This window comes from Denticeps clupeoides, chromosome 8 (assembly GCF_900700375.1).
Source record: "Denticeps clupeoides chromosome 8, fDenClu1.1, whole genome shotgun sequence".
Lineage (NCBI taxonomy): Eukaryota > Metazoa > Chordata > Actinopteri > Clupeiformes > Denticipitidae > Denticeps > Denticeps clupeoides.
In genome coordinates, this window is record NC_041714.1 from 21,185,624 (window position 1) to 21,203,827 (window position 18,204).

Genomic DNA, 18,204 nt, shown 5'->3' on the forward strand with positions numbered 1-18,204 from the left:
CAATAGAACTTGCCTTCTCTAGACCAGATACTAGAGCGTCTGGTGCATCAGCCGTCTCCCTCCGGCGGCTTCCTGTAGCTGCCGACATCAGATTCCTACAAAGGGGCAGTGGTGGCCTAGTGGACCGCCAAGGTGCCACTGAGGTGCCACCGAGCAAAGCACCGTCCCCACACACTGCTCCCCGGGCACCTGTCATGGCTGCCCACTGCTCACCATGGATGACGGTTAAATGCAGAGGACACATTTCACCGCGTGCACCGTGTGCTGTGTTATGCTGTGTTTCACAAGGACAGCAACAGTCACCTCAACTTGTTTTTTACGTTCAAAGCCAAGGAAGGTTCAGATCTCCCATCACTCCTCCAGCGCTGGTACCACATCTCTCAAGGTGCCAGGAAAGCAGCATTCATCTGGACTCTTCTCTGTCTCTGCTCTTCAGCGGTGGACTGAATATCTGCATGATGTTCAAAAAGTGAAGTCACCACACTGTAAAAAGTGAGCTCTGGCTAAACTAAAACATACATTTTAATTCATGAATCCGTCACGCCATAATATTTTAGCATTGACATAAACCAGGTTCAGTGGGTTTGATTGCGTAGAAGCTAAAATATTAATTATTAAGTAAGTTAAGATTTATCCAGCGTTCTCTTTATTCGCACTTATGTAAGCTACTCTGGATAAGATGTTCTGCCATGTGCTATAAATGTAAATGTTCATGTCGTAATGTGTAACACTTGTTGTAGTGCATGGTAGTTAGTACATGATTATAACGCGACTCGGTAATACCGAGTTAAAAAAATTATTTATGGAAATATGGTAAGCACCAGACTGTCCTAACCTGAACTTGGATGAGTGCTGAAGTGATTAAAGGCCGCAATTCGCTCGTTATTCATTAAAATGTACAGTCTGGACAGCACTCCGGTGTCCAGGAACTGTTTGTGAATCTGAATCTTGAATCTTGAATCTTGAATCATATGTGCGTTGTGAAATGTTGCGTGCGGATTTGGATCGTGAACCGGTTCTGCTCGGCTCCTCTCTCTCTCTCTCTCTCTCTCTCTCTCCCCCCGAGTCTTTTTGCAAATTCACTTAACTAATTGATTGTCTCGCTGAATCACGCTGCCTGCCGTCATGTGACGCCGGAGCGGAGCCGCCGCACTGGCCGGCCAGACGCGGAGAAATGCCGGCGGAGCCGCGGCGGCTGCGACACTTCACACTCGCTGGGACTTGTCCGTGACGCTCCACAGATGGCCGAGGAGGTTTTAATAACGTCGCCGGGGAAAATCACGTCGGTAAGCGACATCGGCTCCTGACTGGGGCTTCTATTCTGAAACGGGGCGACTAAGTTCCCCTGTCCGAGCAGATAACTTGGGGAAAAGTAGCTTTCACAAAACAAAAACTCTATTTCTTTCTCTCTAACTCTCGCTCTCTCAATTTCTCTCTCTCTCTCTCTGTTTCTCATTCTCTCTCTCTCTCATTCCCTCGCTCTCCCTCACCCTTTCTCTCTGTCTCTCTTTCTGTCTCTTTTTCTCTTTCTCTATCTCTCTCACCCTCGCTCTCTCTCTCTCTTTCTCACTCTCTCATTCCCTCGCTCTCCCTCACCCTCTCCCTCACTCTCTCTGTCTCTCTTTCTGTCTCTTTTTCTCTTTCTCTATCTCTCTCACCCTCGCTCTCTCTCTCTCTTTCTCACTCTCTCATTCCCTCGCTCTCCCTCACCCTCTCCCTCACTCTCTCTGTCTCTCTTTCTGTCTCTTTTTCTCTTTCTCTAGCTCTCTCACCCTCGCTCTCTCTTTCTGTCTCTCTCTTTCTCTTGCTCTCTCTCACCCTTTCTCTCTCTCTCTCTCTCTCTCTCTCTCTCTCTCTCTCTATATATATATATATATATATATATATATGTCATACACATGTATTAGGTGTTTTATGAGGTGTTTTGTAAATGTAATCGTTTGCATCCTGTATTTATTTTGCCGCCCTTGACCCGTTCACCCTGGAATCAAAGCAGGCCGACCGATCGCCAGCCCCGCGCCAGCGTCCTGGCCAGATGAGTGGGAGCGGGCGCCTTTATTAAATGTCACAAGACGGCATCGGCGTCCTCCCTCACGTGTGTGGCATGCATAAGTAGCTGCATCTGACCACCTGCTGCTCCAAATTAGCTTGTCCACTCATGATCTGAGGGCTTCACTTCCGCGACAGTCTGCTGTCGAGGCTTCCCCCCGAGGCTTCTGGGTTTTGTTTGAGTTTTCTGTGCTAGAAAATGATCCAGGAAGATAAGTTGTGTCAGGATCAGGTCCTTCTTGCAACTCCTCCCAAAAAAAAGGGAATTAATAAATTTGAATATTCGTTATGTTCAGCGTACAAGACCATAAATTGCCACTTTCGTGCACCTTTTGGAGCCCAAACGCGGGTTTTCTATACGGTTGTGGCCTGTAGCCCACCTAATTCTCTACACTGTTGGTACTTCATATATACATTCAGTACTGGCCAAAAGTCTGGACACCTTCTCATTCGACGTGTCTTCTTTATCTTCATGACCATTTACGTTGGTAGATTCTCACTGAAGGCGTCAAAACTATGAATGAACACATGTGGAGTTCTGTACTTAACAAAAAGTGGAGACCTGACCTCCACAGTCACCGGACCTGAACCCAATCCAGATGGTTTGGGGTGAGCTGGACCAACAAGTGCTAAACACCTCTGGGAACTCCTTCAAGACTGTTGGAGAAGCATTTCAGGTGACGACCTCTTGAAGCTCATCGAGAGAATGCCAAGAGTGTGCAAAGCAGTAATCAGAGCAAAGAAACTAGAATATAAAACATGTTTTCACTTATTTCACCTTTTTTTGTTAAGTACGTAACTCCACACGTGTTCATTCGTAGTTTTGGTGCCTTCAGTGAGAATCTACCAACGTAAATGGTCGTGAAGATAAAGAAAACACGTTGAATGAGAAGGTGTCCAGACTTCTGGACTGTATAAGGGATACGACGGTTCATGTTGGATGGATAGTTATACAACCCCCTCGTGAGATTTTACAACCTGACCATCATCTCGGCATGGTCACAAGGATCGTCCCTCCCGCCGCAAGTCCGGAAAGACTCCTATTACTCGCCTCCCGTTGCTCAATTGATTTAGCAAATTAGCAGCGCGTACCGCAGCGAGTCCGGTTTTAGCGTCCGACCCCAGTGCGGCCGGTCTTGTGATCTCCATCGAGCGCACATGCTCGCTGCGGCGCTCTCGTAACCGCTTCTCTCCCGCCATTTCCACAGCACCTCACCTCATCGCTGCTGGCTGTCGCGCTCCTCACGTCCTTTGGCAGCTCTATGCTTTACGGATACAACTTGGCGGTGGTCAACTCTCCGGCCAGCGTAAGTGCGAGTTATTCAATTCTCCGCCGAGGAGGACATGTTCTTCCCGAGCAAGAGTGGACGGCATGAAATACGTCTCGTCTGTCACAAACCTCAGAAACCAGGGTGGTAGTGGCCTAGAGGGTGACACACTCGCCTGTGATCCAGAAGACCCAGGTTCAAATCCCACTTACTACCATCGTGTCCCCGAGCAGGACACTTAACCCTGAGTGTCTCCGGGGGGGGGACTGTCCCTGTAACCACTGATTGTAAGTCGCTCTGGATAAGGGCGTCTGGTAAATGCTGTAAATGTAAAAAAAGTAAACCCACAATATTTTAATACGAGGGCCTGATTTGAAGAATTAATCCCAGCTTGTTTGTCCCTCTTAAAATGTGAAGAATCAAGTGAAACTTTATTTAAACGACGGTTCGTGTGCAGATCCACTCATGTGTTTGTTAAAGAACAAATAATAAAATCTCGTACATTTTTAAGGCCACGTCATCAGCGGAGTCGTTTTGAAGACGCTGCCACCTCAACATCTGCGTCATGAACAGTGTGCCTTTTCAGGCGTCATTCGGCATTTGTCACCGGATAAGGAATGCCGGAATGGAGTGAGCATGAGTGTGCTCTCTGTAACGTCCGCGACGTATGGCGCGGGGAATGTGGTTCGCAGAGCCTCCCTATGGATCCTGGAGCTCCGGGTTGAACGGTCATTGCGGAAAAAGGACAACATTCCAGAAGCGGCGTCGGTTTTCCGGAACAGTGTGCCATGACTTTCATCTCTTCACACGGATACTGTTTTCCTGCTAATCGCATGGCTGTCCTGCGATCGGTCACATTTAACGGGGAATTTAATGGGTTACATTTACATTTAAAGCACTTACCAGACGCCCTTATCCAGAGCGACTAGTTATGGGGACAGTCCCCCCCTGGAGACACTCAGGGTTAAGTGTCTTGCTCAGGGACACAATGGTAGTAAGTGGGATTCGAACCCAGGTCTTCTGGTTCATAGGCGAGTGTGTTACCCCCTAGGGTTGAAAGTGCCTACTGTTTAAAACCGTAGTAGTTTCAGGTTTATTTGTCATGACGCGGGGACCAATGAACTGTGTACGATGAGAGAAACAGGCCTCTCAGCCTAATTTATTCATAAAGTATCGTTAAAAAGAAGGTACATTTGCAAAATTGGTCATTATTATAAAGGCAGTCGTACGTTTTCAGCAATGAAAGAATTCTAAAGACAAAGGTTAGATATTTAAATTTACAGCATTTACCAGACGCACTTATACAGAGCGACTTACAATCAGTAGTTACAGGGACAGTCCCCCCCTGGAGGGTTAAGTGTCCTCCTCAGGGACACGATGGTAGTAAGTGGGATTTGAACCTGGGTCTTCTGAGTCACCGGCGAGTGTGTTACCCACTAGGCTACTACCACCCACATCAAGCATGTATACTACCATGTATACTACCATACTACTATGAATATTTTGTCTAGTTCCAGTCAGTAGTTAAGCGTGTGTAGGTAGTTAACTAGTAGTCATGTTTACCTGTTTATTTCTTTGCAGTACATCAAGAACTTCTATAACCGGACGGTGGTCAGCAGAAATGGCAGCAGCTTGACGGAGGAGACCCTGACCCTAATGTACTCCCTGACGGTGTCCGTCTTCGCCATCGGGGGCTTGGTCGGCTCCTTGATGGTGGCCACGCTGGTGACCAAATTTGGAAGGTGAGTCGGGTGGAGGCCCGCCTCCCCCGAACATCTGGCCCGGTCCGTGCACAGTGCCAGGTGCTCCCCAAGGTTGCCGGGGGTCACTTGAGCGATCCCCGACTCATTCATTAGCCCAACGTGACCCGCCCGCTCCATCCCGGTGACCTTGACGGACGGAAGAGAGGGGATGAGGAGCGTCCAGTTTACTGTTGCCCTTCATGGTCCGGACTCTCTTACTGACTCCTCCTTTTTTACGTTACTGCTGGGCCGAGGCGTTATTGGACAATATTAACCTGTGAAGTGGAATTCACAATTTCCCTCGTAACCTCCCGTATGTGAAAAGGTTCAGTTTGGCCTCACGCACGTAATGCAGACCATTTCCCTCTGTCCTCAGAGAGGACGCGACGGGACTTTAAAAGCCCAGTGGGCACCGGAAGAAGCGCCACAAGATTCCGCCGAAGCAGGCGGACATTTAAATGCAAATGAAAGACGATGATTCACGAGGCCATTTATCGCCCCCAATCAATTTCACCGCAGCGGAATGCTTTACTGGCGGGGGCTGCCCACGAGGCCAGACGCAGGGGACGGGACGGTAAATCAGGACGGAAGTTTACCACCCGGTGAACTAATAAAGTCATGGGGGGTATTCTGCCCCGGTGTAATTTTACGCCGCGCGGCGGCTGCGGTCGAGGGACATTAGTTAGCTGGTTTCGATAGTTAAACTCCTCCGGGGGAACGCCGTGGGGTAATGGTCAGTGGCAGGTAGGTACATGAGCGCGACTTTGCTCCCGTCTCCGCAGGAAGGGGACGGTGGTCAACTCCACCGTGTTGGTGTTCGTGGCAGGCTTGCTGATGGGCTTCAGCCGGATCTGCGGCTCGCCGGAGATGGTCATCTTTGGCCGATTCGTCACGGGAATACATTCAGGTGCGATGCACGATCAATAAACGGGCAATCTACTGTATTGCTACTAAAAGCTCTGGACAGATAATAAATGTTGTAAAAATATGCACATTGATCGGTGATTAAGCAAATAAAGAAAAATGTTATAATCCAGCCTACACACCAAAAAATGAGTTAGTTAGCAGTCCAGATTCTCTCGTCCTTCAATTATATTCTTAACAAGACATACTGTACAATGGAAAATATAATACCTCTTGCCCTATTTCAAAGTCAAAGTCAGCTTTATTGTCAATTCTGCCACATGTACAGGACATGCAGAGAATTGAAATTACGTTACTCTCAGACCCATACAAGAAACATTAAATACAAAACAGTAACATTGAATACAAAGGTATAAATACAATTTAAAAAAAAAAACAAAAAAAAACCACAATATACAATAAAAAAAACAACAAATAAGGGCACATGGTGGAGAGTGCAAACCCATGTAGTGCAACAGAGGTAAGTTTAAAGTGACAAAGTGACAAGTGAGGTAGTTGGCAGACCAGAGCTGCACAGAGTGACTGGTGCATGGTCAGTTTGTGTGTGTTAGGGTTCAGAAAGTTTGTGGAGCAGAAGAGGGGAGTGAGGGGAGTGGGGGCAGTGCCGGGAGGGAGTTTAGTTTCCTGACAGCCTGATGGGTGAAGCTGTCCTTTTGTATTATTGTTAAGATAATGATGCAAAATTGTCCTGGAAAAAGCATGATAACAGGTTTTTCCCAATAATTCTGGGCCACAGTTCTAATCATTAGATGTGCGTTTTGTTATAACCATATAAAAATATACATAGTCGTTGGAAGAGAGCGCCAGCAAAGCGGTGACACTGATGCCGTTCACAGGAATCTCCCTAAGTGTGGTCCCCATGTACCTGGGAGAAATCGCTCCCAAGAACCTCCGGGGCTTCCTGGGTCTCATGCCCAGCATTTTCATCTGCATCGGGGTCTTCTCCGCTCAGCTCCTAGGCCTTCATGAGCTCCTGGGAAAGGTATGGTGCCCTGAAGGCTAGCGTGCATTCTGAGTGTTATTCCGGATTGCAGCTCCTAACATGTCACCTTTGACTAAACAGGAGGAGCACTGGCCTCTTTTCCTCTCCCTGGTCGTAGTGCCCACGTTCATCCAGCTTATGATGTTGCCATGGTTTCCAGAGAGTCCACGCTACCTGCTGATTGAGAAGCACAACGTCCATGCGACCATCACAGGTGAACAGGCTACAGAATGTACTTCTGGCGATTAAAAAAAGAGATTTAAACGCTTTCTACACTGTCTGTTCGGCTCAAATGTGTTAAACACTGATTGAATTTGTATAGTGACAGAGTGATCAGAAATAAAGTACCATCCAACCTCTACAACTAATACAAAATGCAGCAGTGCGACTGATCTTCAACCTTCCCAAGTTCTCCCACACCGCCCCTCTGCTACGTTCCCTCCACTGGCTCCCAGTAGCTGCACGCATCAGGTTCAAAATACTGATGCTGGCCTACAAAGCCAAACATGGAGCAGCACCATCCTACCTCACAGCCCTTATTACACCTCGCACTGCACCTCGTATACTCCGAGCCTCCAGTACTGCTCGCCTGGTCCCTCCATCTCTGAAGGTAAAAGGAAGACGCTCATCTAGACTCTTCTCCGTCTTGGCCCCTCGGTGGTGGAATGAACTTCCCCTCGAGGTCAGAACAGCTCAGTCACTGAGCACCTTCACACGGCACCTCAACACCTTCCTCTTTAGAGAATAATTAGATGAACTTGTAACCTTCTTCTTGTCTGACTTCTGTATAGAATCTACAACAGAGTGAATAAAAAGATTGTATTCATAGTTGGGGGTCCTAGAGAACCAGAACTGATCACTTCATCGATGGTAACATGGAAGCACGTTGTAAGTCGCTCTGGATAAGGGCGTCTGCCAAATGCCGTAAATGTAAATAAAAAAGTGTGAAGAATTTAAGTGCACGGTTAAAATACGATCAAATGAAATAGTAAAAGTAACTCATTTCTAGGGAAAGTAACTTCAAATGTTCAAATATGTAAAAGATGTGTCCGCCGTGGCTCCGCCTCCTCCTTCGTTAGCAGAACTCTTGTTAGCCGCACCTGGGTCCATGTTTTTGGCTGCCAGTTTTGATAAATCCTGAGGTGATGGGAGGAGCTTCATCAGATTTGACAAAGACCTGGTTCCAGGGCATAATGTACATTTAACATATTTAACATTCTAAATCATGTCCATATTTCCACGGGACATGTGTGTTTGTGTGTAAAGACCCGCCCACCTCTGCCTCTGATTGGCCTTTAACATGGAGTTTAACTCAGCCAATCATCAGCACTTATGCAGTTGTCCTGCCCCTCCCCTCACCAAAGAAAAGAAAAAGGTTTCGCCGCTCCCGAGGCAGGTTGGGCGAAAACGAGAAAAGAAACAATAATTGGTTAGATTACCCGTTGTTTTCTCAGCAATGCCGTCATTTGACATTGACGTATGGGGACGCCACGTAGGATGCTGGTTTTTCTCGCGTGGCACCTCAACCACCAGCAAGGCACATTTGTCTGGAGCATTTCCAGTGTATTTAGCACTAAGTGAAAGTGAAGTCCTCTGCATTTAACCCATCACTCTGAGTGAGCAGTGTGTGGGCACGGTGCTTTGCTCGGTGGCACCTTGGCGGATCGGGATTCGAACCGGCAACCTTCTGATTACGGGGCCGCTTCCTTAACTGCTAGGCCACGCGTTAAGTAAAACCAAAGACAATAAACATGCTTCCTGTCTCGGTGTGCCGCAGCGCTGAAGTGGTACAGGTCCAAGTGCAACATCCAGGCCGAGATCGAGGAGATGCAGGAGGAGCAGCGCTCCCTCTCCACCGTGGACACGGTGTCCGTGTGGACGCTCCTGGTCGACCGCTCCGTGCGCTGGCAGGTCCTCTCGGTGGTCGTCATCAACATCGGCATGCAGCTGTCCGGCATCGACGCGGTAAGGCGCAGGGGTCGCGGGTACTGAGTGGGGGCAGATGAAGGTCGCGGAGGCAGTAAAATAGGTCTAGCTGCAAGCGGAGGCGGCGAGGCCTGCTGGTGAACAATGAGCCTGGAATTTAGATTTTGTCCCACGGCAGAGCCGAGCCCCTGAGGAACGGCACATCTTTAGGTGCATCATCCATCAAGGCACTAAACCGCTTCACGCAACTAATTAGCTCCTGTCCTGGAGAAAAATTTGTAAAAAATAATAAAACCAAGTATGGAAAGAGTTATTTACCAATATTGCTCGGTGAAACTGGCCACCAAGCTCATTTTAAATTGGCGGTATTTTTATTATACGGACCTCCTCCATTTTGCCCTTGTAGGAGGAGGTTATATTAGGTATAGTTTTCTCGCTGAATTATTCTGTTCAGGGCATGTTAATTATTCAAATGATTAACTGGACAGTTATGCCAAAAAGCACATACTTTACCCAACAGAGCCGAACTAATTAGAATTTTCATTCCGTTGCTGTTTATGGCGTCTCGTTTGCTCTGCCCAGCCACGGTAATGAACAAGAGCCATTGCTCAAGCAAATTAAACACACAAAAATCTGGTGACAGCAGTCATGGACGTAGTTATGATGATAATTATTGTGACGGTAATGAATGTATTAATAATAATGATGACAGGGGTGGTGGGAGCCTAGCGGGTAACGCTCCCGCATATGAACCAGGAGACCCAGGTTCAGGTCCCACTTACTGCCATTGTGTCCCTGAGCAAGACACTGTATCCCGGCGGTCGGCGGCGCGGGCCAGCGGCGCAGGGGGTTGACAGGTGGCTGGGTCTGGCTCAGTGTCCCCGCGGCAGGCGGAGGGGTGGCCTCTGCTCAGCTCCCATCAGCCCTGTGCCGCCGTCTGTGTTCCGTCTGATCGTGCCCCAGCCCGGCCTTAAACACGCCTCCTCCACGGCCGAAATTGAATCTGATGTGCTGTTCACCGGCAGCGCCGTACAGGCCCGGCAGTCCTGCCATCTGCACGCAGCCAACTGCCACCCTCTCACGTCTCCTGTTTCCCAGATCTGGTTCTATACCAACGACATCTTTGAGAACGCTGGCATCCCAGCTCCTGAAATCCAGTACACCACAGTAGGAACTGGCGCCATAGAGATTGTGGCAGGCCTGATCGGGGTAAGCTCTCTCTCTCTCTCTCTCTCTCTCTCTCTGGGACTCATACCTCATTCTGTTTGTTTACACACTGCGGCTGGAAATGCACTTACCCAATGAGATGTAATAAGATGTAATTTATATGAGAAAAATGCTCACACTTATAATCAGGCATGCGCGTCTAATAGACTCTTCACATCTCTACATCCAGCGCTCCGGAAGTGGAGGTTGTTGCTTTGTAGCGTGGCATGCTGGACCAACTAGATTGAATTACTAATGTATTTTTTTGTTTTTAATTCTAAATCCATTTCTGCATTCTGAATGTAAATAAAACGGTACGTGCCCTTCAGAAGGATACACTGTTTTTAATGTTTTTGATATATGTCTGAAAAGGTGGTGTCATCTTAAAGGTCCCTTGTTGCAGAATTACAGACACTTTGATCCAGCCCCAGAATGAGATTTCCAAGGACGCGTCATTTTGGTGTCTATAGCTTTAAATGCTAATGAGGAAGAGAGAGGAAGTAAAACCGCGTTTTTACATTCAGTCATCGAGCAACTGCAATGCTTCGCATTTTTGGAAGCCATGACGGTCGGTGGAGATAATGTTTTAGGGGAGAGGTGGGAAAAAAGCAAGCATGAGAAATGGGAGGTAACCTTTCTCCTTATGACATCATAAGGGGACAAATTCCACGCCCGACCGCCTGAGCTGCGGTGAAGCAAAACGACCAAAGCCCTCTTTTCACCTATCGCCATTTCTAGCCAGTGCAGGACCATAGACCGGAAAGGGGAACTCGTATTAATGTTAAATAATCTCACATTCTTATAACAGAGAACCTTAGAGAACCTCTAGACAAAATGGCTACTGCCAAGCATGTCATTTTGTAACAAGAGCTCACTACCAGTTTTTCCAGATTGGTAAAACTAATACAGTTTATTCATTTATTCCTGTTACTTAATTCCAATTTGAATAATCATAGAGGTTAATGTAAATTATTTCATGATTCCATTCAGTTTAATGTCAAGTAAGTTGCAACCTAGCAAGGTTGTTTACACACACATAGATATACATACAAAACAGGCCAAAAGTTTGGACACACCTTCTCATTCAACGTGTTTTCTTTATTTTCATGACCATTTACGTTAGTAGATTCTCACTGAAGGCATCAAAACTATGAATGAACACATGTGGAGTTATGTACTTAGCAAAAAGTGGAGACCTGACCTCCACAGTCACCGGACCTGAACCCAATCCAGATGGTTTGGGGTGAGCTGGACCAACAAGTGCTAAACACCTCTGGGAACTCCTTCAAGACTGTTGGAGAAGCATTTCAGGTGACGACCTCTTGAAGCTCATCGAGAGAATGCCAAGAGTGTTCAAAGCAGCAATTAGAGCAAAGAAACTAGAATATAAAACATGTTTTCACTTATTTCACCTTTTTTGTTAAGTACAGAACTCCACATGTGTTCATCCATAATTTTGATGCCTTCAGTGAGAATCTACCAACGTAAATGGTCATGAAAATAAAGAAAACACGTTGAATGAGAAGGTGTGTCCAAACTTTTGGCCTGTACTGTAACCTTAACATTAAGAATATTTTCACATTTGCATTCTGCATTCTCAAAAATTAGTCTTGAGGAAGGGGGGACTACTTTCTACAGCTTCCTTGCTTGCGATGATGAGGTATTGGCCTGTTCTTCATCTGAAGCCTTCACCTCCGTTTTCCTCTGCACTCCGTCTTCCCCAGCAGAGCCCCAGTATCTCTCCGCCCTGACACATGTATGAAACACTGCATTAGACGGGCGGGGGAAAGGCATTAGAAAGAGTGATGAGTGTTGTTTCCACCGGCTCCTTCCCTGGGTCACATCTCAGAGCTGTAATGGAGGCCCAGGCTATCGCTCTCGCGCTCTTTCTCTCTCCCAGTCGCATCTCTTAGGCAGGATTTAGTGATGCACCAGGAGCGACTGGAAGAGCCAGGGCCCGCTGTTAGTCACAGGAACTCATTGCTGTCAGTGTCAATTGGTCCTCGCTGGGGAGGCGAATGGCACGCGGGAGGCAGGCCGGAGATTGGTTATAAAATTACAGCTATTCGTTCTGCTGTCAGCCAGGCGACTCTCCTTTAAGTCATGCCGTTGTTTTCATTTTTTAACGCCGCCTGAAAAATTATAACGCTGGTGTGTGTGCGCGCACCACAGTGGGATTATGAAGTGAGCCGTCTCTGTTAAATTTCGGAAACAGATGTGATGTTTTAAGCAATGATCATCTTTTATTCATTGCATTATTGTGATTCGGTCGGCATAAACACTTGGTTTTGGAGACATGACTGTGTGACTCCAAGTGGATGTATGGCAAGAGTCAGAGATTATTATTTTCCAAGAAATGCTGCAAAATAGAACTTTTTTTTGCTGTGCATTTAGTGTTTCACTATTGAGCGGCTGGGCAGAAGGCCTCTGATCATCGGTGGTTTTGGGTTTATGGGCCTGTGCTGTGCCGGAATCACTTTCTCGCTCATTCTGCAGGTCAGTAGACATCTCAACATGCACGTTAATTCGGTTTAATGACACTTTATTCATTCCCTCCATAACAATGTAAATGAAATCTCCCTCTCCCAGACACACATTCCTTTCATGAAGTATGTGAGCGTTGCCTGCGTGGTTGGAATCATTGCCGGCTTCTGTATTGGACCAGGTAAGACCGAGAGACCTCGTCATGACTGATGGGTAATGCACACCGGAGTCCACCATATCTCACGTATGAGATTCAGCAGGCACCCTTACCCAGAGTGACTTACAATCACCGGTTACAGGGACAGTCCCTCTAGAGACACTCAGGGTTAAGTATCTTTCTTAGTAAGTCTGAATCAGTGATGGCCTTCAGGTTTATAGGCGAGTGTGTGTTATCCGCTGGTCTATCTCAATATAACAGAATAAATAGAAATAGAAATTCTACTCAGACACACACACACACACACACACACACACACACACACACACACACACACACATATATATATATATATATATATATATATATATATATATATGAATCTCCTGATTCCCCTTATGAAATGGCATATGACCTTTTGAGGGAAGGGAAATGGCGACCCCTGGAGGTGACATTTTTAACACAAGACATTTTTAAACACAATTTGCAATTGTGACCAAAAAGGTGCCTTGTCGTGAAGAAGACTCAAATGTTAGGTTTTTTGCCAAAATGATTGTAGAGGATTATCACTTCCTATTACCAATTTTTCCTGGATGTTGCCAGGCTGCGCATTGGCTGTCGTGTGGTCACTCAGGCCCATTTCGATCTGTCCCTGGTGCCTCTTTATGTCATAGCAGAATATGGACAATTTGCCTCCGTCCCCTTACATGGCGAGGCTCTGCCGCTGGCACCGACGCTCTTTCGCCACCAAGGGACCACCGGGTTAAAAGTCAACGCACAACCACAATGCCTTCTGCAGGCTATCCCGCCCGTCCTATGCCACAAATACATTTCAGCATGCTGTATTGGTATAAATGCATTTTTTGGGAACATGTACTTGCTCAGTTTGCGAAATGTTGTGTGTTTCTTTCTCCGGCTAAATATGCAGAGCCGGCGGAAAGTTGGTGCACTGTGCAACAGCAGAGTAGTGTGGTAATGATGAATGTGAAGGCAAGCGCTTTACGGAGTTGATGCATTGTCTCGCCCTCCTGCAAAATCTATAATTCATTCTCAGTCCGCAGTCTCTATCGCTGTAATTACGTCTTTAATTAGGATTTTTTTATGGCTCATTGTTCATAAACAATGATGAATATGGCGTTTTAAGACAAAACCCTGCATGAGCAATGAATTACAAGCCAGGTTTCTTTAGCAATTTAGCTGCGGCTCGCCTCCTACTGCAATTATCATGCACAAATAATGAATCCGCCGCTCGGCTTGTTCCTGAATTCATTAGATTTGAAATAACACCTTGCGCCTGCTTATTTTTCACTTGTAACCAAAAGGGATTAGAAGTTAAGCACTGGAACAAGTCCTGCTTGCTGCATATTGAGATAACAAGCAGCTCGTAAAGTTATTTTATTATCCTCCTCCCTCCGTGAACTGTTGCATTATGGAAGAGTCGCTGGTACACACGTAAAATATGTAAAATATGTGGACCCGTTCATAGTGGGCAACATATTCTAGGAGCACGACGGCATGAAAGGTGCTGATTATCATACATGTGATGGTGATGCATCATCGGTGGTGGCATGGGCCCTAATAATAATAATTATTATAGTAGCGATAATGCATTATTGAGTGAATGTAACTCTTGTTCCCTTTGCGTAGTTCATCAAACACATAACACAAGACATAAAATGAAACATATTGCATTAATGGAATCAAAAGCAAAGCCATATTGTGCAATGCAGCGCAGAATATTTAGTTGAATTATCATGTAATGTGACATGTGTAGCGCTCAATGTTCATTTCTGATATTTCATTTGTTGTAAGAGTGCTTGGTTGAACTGTGCCGTACACTTTATGCAGCTAAAAGTTGGTTGTTTTTGGGTGGCGTGCAGCGGGTGTTCCTTTCCTCATCACGGCAGAGCTGTTCAAGCAGTCCCACCGGCCGGCTGCCTACACAGTTGGGGGCTCGCTCAACTGGATGTCCAACTTCACCATCGGATTCATCTTCCCATTCCTCCAGGTACCCGCTTCCCATTAACCCAGCAGCTAACCTGCGCCTGGCTAACTCCATATAAAACCTCTCTCCAAGGACCGCAGCCATGAATCATGTCCCAGAATGCAGCAGTAGCTGATCCACGGTCAGATGCCCCTGCCCTCCGATCTCAGATCTGGATAAGAGGGTGATTTATGTCTATGGCCGTTGGAAAGTGGACGTAATGTGTGATGTCGTCTAGTGGCATGTGCTGTCCTTCCAGTCTGCTTTATACTAACTTTGCTTCGCTTTTTCCCCCCACAGATGTCTGCAGGGTCCTACTGCTATCTGGTCTTTTGCGGCGTGTGCCTCACAGTTGCCACCTACGTCTTCTTCGTCATTCCGGAGACAAAGAACAAGACGTTTGTGGAGATCAGTCAGATGTTCGCTACTAAAGAGGCTATACTGGAAAGCCAGGCCCTCAGCCAGCCCGACCAGCTGAAGCTGAAGACGATGAACGGCTACGGCACGCTGGAGAACGGATCGCTGGAGTTCAACAGCTCTTCCTCCACCCCGTAAACTCCACTGACGGGACCTTCCACGGTTGCCAGGAGCATCCAGATGTTCCCCCAGGTGTTTTCCTTTATTACCGAGCAAACGCTGGAATGGGCCGACTTATTATTTTACCAATTATACTCCTGTTTTTACATTTGTTGGGCGGTTTGTTTAATGCAACTTCTCAGTGAGGTTTGTTCCATATGAACAATGGTGGTCGATATCTAGATCAAATGAGTGACCAAAAAAGCAATGCAATGGGCTCTCCAGTGTATATAAATATATATTCTACTCGTGTTTTTATTCCGCCTTTTTTATCTACAAGAGCTATAAGTCATTTACAGACTGAGCATCAGACTGTTAGTGAAGCGTCACCATATCCTGATATTGTGGCAGATGAAGCAGGCAGCAATGCAACGTACGGGTCTGTTCAGACTCATTTTAGACTCTTCTCGTGTCTTTCGGTTCTTTTCTCTTTACCAACGTAGTCTTTTGAAAGGACTTCAGATTTGTAGTCATCACCAGGACTGACTGGTACAGTGCAGCGCAACACAGAATGTATTTCTATCTACATTTCAAATAGACAATAGAAGTTTATTTTCTAATATTTTAAAACAATTTGCTATGGATTATTAATGTGCATTCAAACACTTTACGATGCTGTTCATAGCTTTGTAACATTACATGATGAATAAACTTATTGGAAACTTTGTGCATATGTGTGTGTAAAATAAATGTGGAGTTCTTTTTTTTTGGGGGGGGGGGGGGGGGGGGGGCATGCAGGGATATGGGAGGGAAGAGCTTCATTAACTCAGATAGGAGGCTGGTTTAATGCTTAATTAAAGAGGACACTAATATATCGATAATGATATAGCTACCCTGCAATGCTCTCCTAACAAAAGTCATTAGGTGCAAAGCTTCAGGGTTCATTGCAGGGTCTAACAAAAAGAATCAAATCTTCTCAGATCTTGACATAATATGGCAGCTTTTAAAGATCACAGTGTGAAGGAACGTTTGTCCAATATGCTTCACGTAAGAGGAAGTGTGTAGAACATGATCCAGCATCACGTGGTTGGGCTTCTGTGTTCCTCCTCTTCTGGCTATAGCTAAGTAGCGAGTCAGCCCCACATTTAATATCTTATATGAAGTTAGCAAGCATGCCCCATACGGTTAGTCTTATTTGTAGAGGTACAGATATACTCGCCAATGCAGGATTATGCAATATCTCGCCTGTCTTTTCGGGTTTTCGGAAGGCTTTGCGGGAGCATCTGTCGCTGCCCGTAGAGTCTCGGGTATTCAGGTGCGGTGTGGCATGGATGGTGGCTAGACTGAGCCATCGTCTGGCCCCTGGGCAGTCCAGTCCATCTGTGTGCGCCACCGTTAACATCCCCCAGAAGGGGCCCGTGCAGACAAATGGTATTAAATGGCCGCGTCTCCTGGTACGGCAAGAGGGATTGCCGGCTAAATCGCGCCTGGCTTTCTGTTCCCTGCGACTCCGCTGCACGCGCTGCTCAAGGTCGCCGGCTGAGTTTGGGCCTCTGCGGGCCTGTGTGGTCTCTGATGGTATGAGGTGTGTCTTTGGCACCTCGCACTTGTTTTGGCATCACAGTGTGAGGCAAAGCTGTAACCTTGGATCCGTTGTGCATTTCGGGAGAGAAATCAAGGTGTCGTTATACGGAGAGCGTTGTCAACTTTTCTGTACGTGTCACTACAACGTCTCACATGACACTTTCTGTTTTAATTGGACCAAAACTGCCGCAAATAAAACCGGACGCAATAACATCTTGAGTCCGCTTTAGCTGGGAGGGGAAGTTGAAGAAGTGAAGTGATTGTCACATGTGATACGCAGCAGCACAGCACACGGTGCACACCGTGAAATTTGTCCTCTGTATTTAACCATCACCCTTGGTGAGCAGTGGGCGGCCATGACAGGCGCCCGGGGAGCAGTGTGTGGGGACGGTGCTTTGCTCGGTTGCACCTCAGTGGCACCTCGGCGGATCGGGATTAGAACCGGCAACCTTCTGATTACGGGGCCACTTCCTTAACCGCTAGGGCCACCACTGCCCCATGCCTCACCTCCAATTTCTCCCGTCAGACGAGATTTCATTATTTTATGCATTTTATGGGGGCATAGGCAGTACAGGCGAGTGCTAAGGGCGCTGACCGTCCAGGGGGGTGACAAAGAAAATGAACATTCCACTATTCTTACAACAAGTTGTTATTAACGTGTCTTGACATGCTGAACCTATTAAGTAGTAGTAGTAATGATAAATTAGCCTCTACCTGGGGCATTTTTGGACGTGTCAACGAGCTCAAAACGTCCTAAATTATCTGGTGCCCAGGGGAGGAAAAAAAGAAAAAGAGGAGGTAATACCGAAATAGTGAAATACAACATGATAATCACACATTTCAGTATATTCAGTACGTTTATATGGTTTTTGTTGGTCAACAGTATCATGACATATTTTGGTATAGTTATCATCCCACGACCAGCATTTGCGTTAAATCTTGCCCAGGGCTCCAATTTGTTAGAGTCGGGCCTGAATTTGGCCAATTTTTTTCTGATTCACCAGCCATTTAAATTTCTGATTGTGTTGATCGGTTATGAGCAATCTGTAAAACTGAACTGGTTTTAACTGTGTTTTTGCTGTGGTTCCATCGCCAAGAGAAGTAAACCGTCATATTGATAATTATTATATTAGCCATTATGTTTTGGGCATATTTCTTGGTTGATTGATACCTGTTAGTAAGTTTAGGTTTTTTGCCTAAATGTTTCATATGAGCTGTGTCTCACTGCTCATAGGCAAAAGTCCTATGATGATGTGGCTGCCCCCTTGTGGATGGAGGATGCAGCAACATTATTATCCGGGTTTTCTCTGTATTTTTAGGCCTCATGTATTTCAATGACATCAAATGACATGGGAGAATAGGCTCGCAGCGCGTCGCAAGTA

The 18,204-nt window shown here is 46.5% G+C and overlaps 1 protein-coding gene across 2 annotated transcripts; it reads left to right on the top strand.

Annotated features, from left to right (window-relative positions):
* Nucleotides 1–1,004: 1,004 nt before the first annotated feature.
* slc2a15a (solute carrier family 2 member 15a) lies at nt 1,005–15,971 on the top strand. Of its 2 annotated transcripts, XR_003750522.1 has the most exons (13): nt 1,005–1,286; nt 3,258–3,356; nt 4,899–5,059; nt 5,842–5,966; nt 6,820–6,965; nt 7,047–7,179; nt 8,743–8,930; nt 9,990–10,100; nt 12,492–12,593; nt 12,687–12,762; nt 14,619–14,746; nt 14,816–14,906; nt 15,023–15,153. XR_003750522.1 is itself a non-coding variant. In XM_028988926.1 (12 exons), exons 1-12 carry the CDS (start codon nt 1,242–1,244, stop codon nt 15,275–15,277), a joined length of 1,569 nt encoding a protein of 522 aa, XP_028844759.1. In that variant the 5' UTR covers nt 1,005–1,241; the 3' UTR covers nt 15,278–15,971. The 2 variants fall into 2 exon arrangements, 1 of the variants encoding a protein (XP_028844759.1); XM_028988926.1 differs by lacking the exon at nt 14,816–14,906 and having other exon boundaries at nt 15,023–15,971.
* Nucleotides 15,972–18,204: the final 2,233 nt, after the last annotated feature.

Coding starts and splice junctions, on each gene's coding strand:
- slc2a15a (XM_028988926.1), top strand. CDS start 1,242: ATGGCCGAGGAGGTTTTAATAACGTCGCCGGGGAAAATCACGTCG. Junction 5,967..6,819: donor CGTCACGGGAATACATTCAG/GTGCGATGCACG, acceptor TGCCGTTCACAG/GAATCTCCCTAAGTGTGGTC. Junction 6,966..7,046: donor TTCATGAGCTCCTGGGAAAG/GTATGGTGCCCT, acceptor TTGACTAAACAG/GAGGAGCACTGGCCTCTTTT.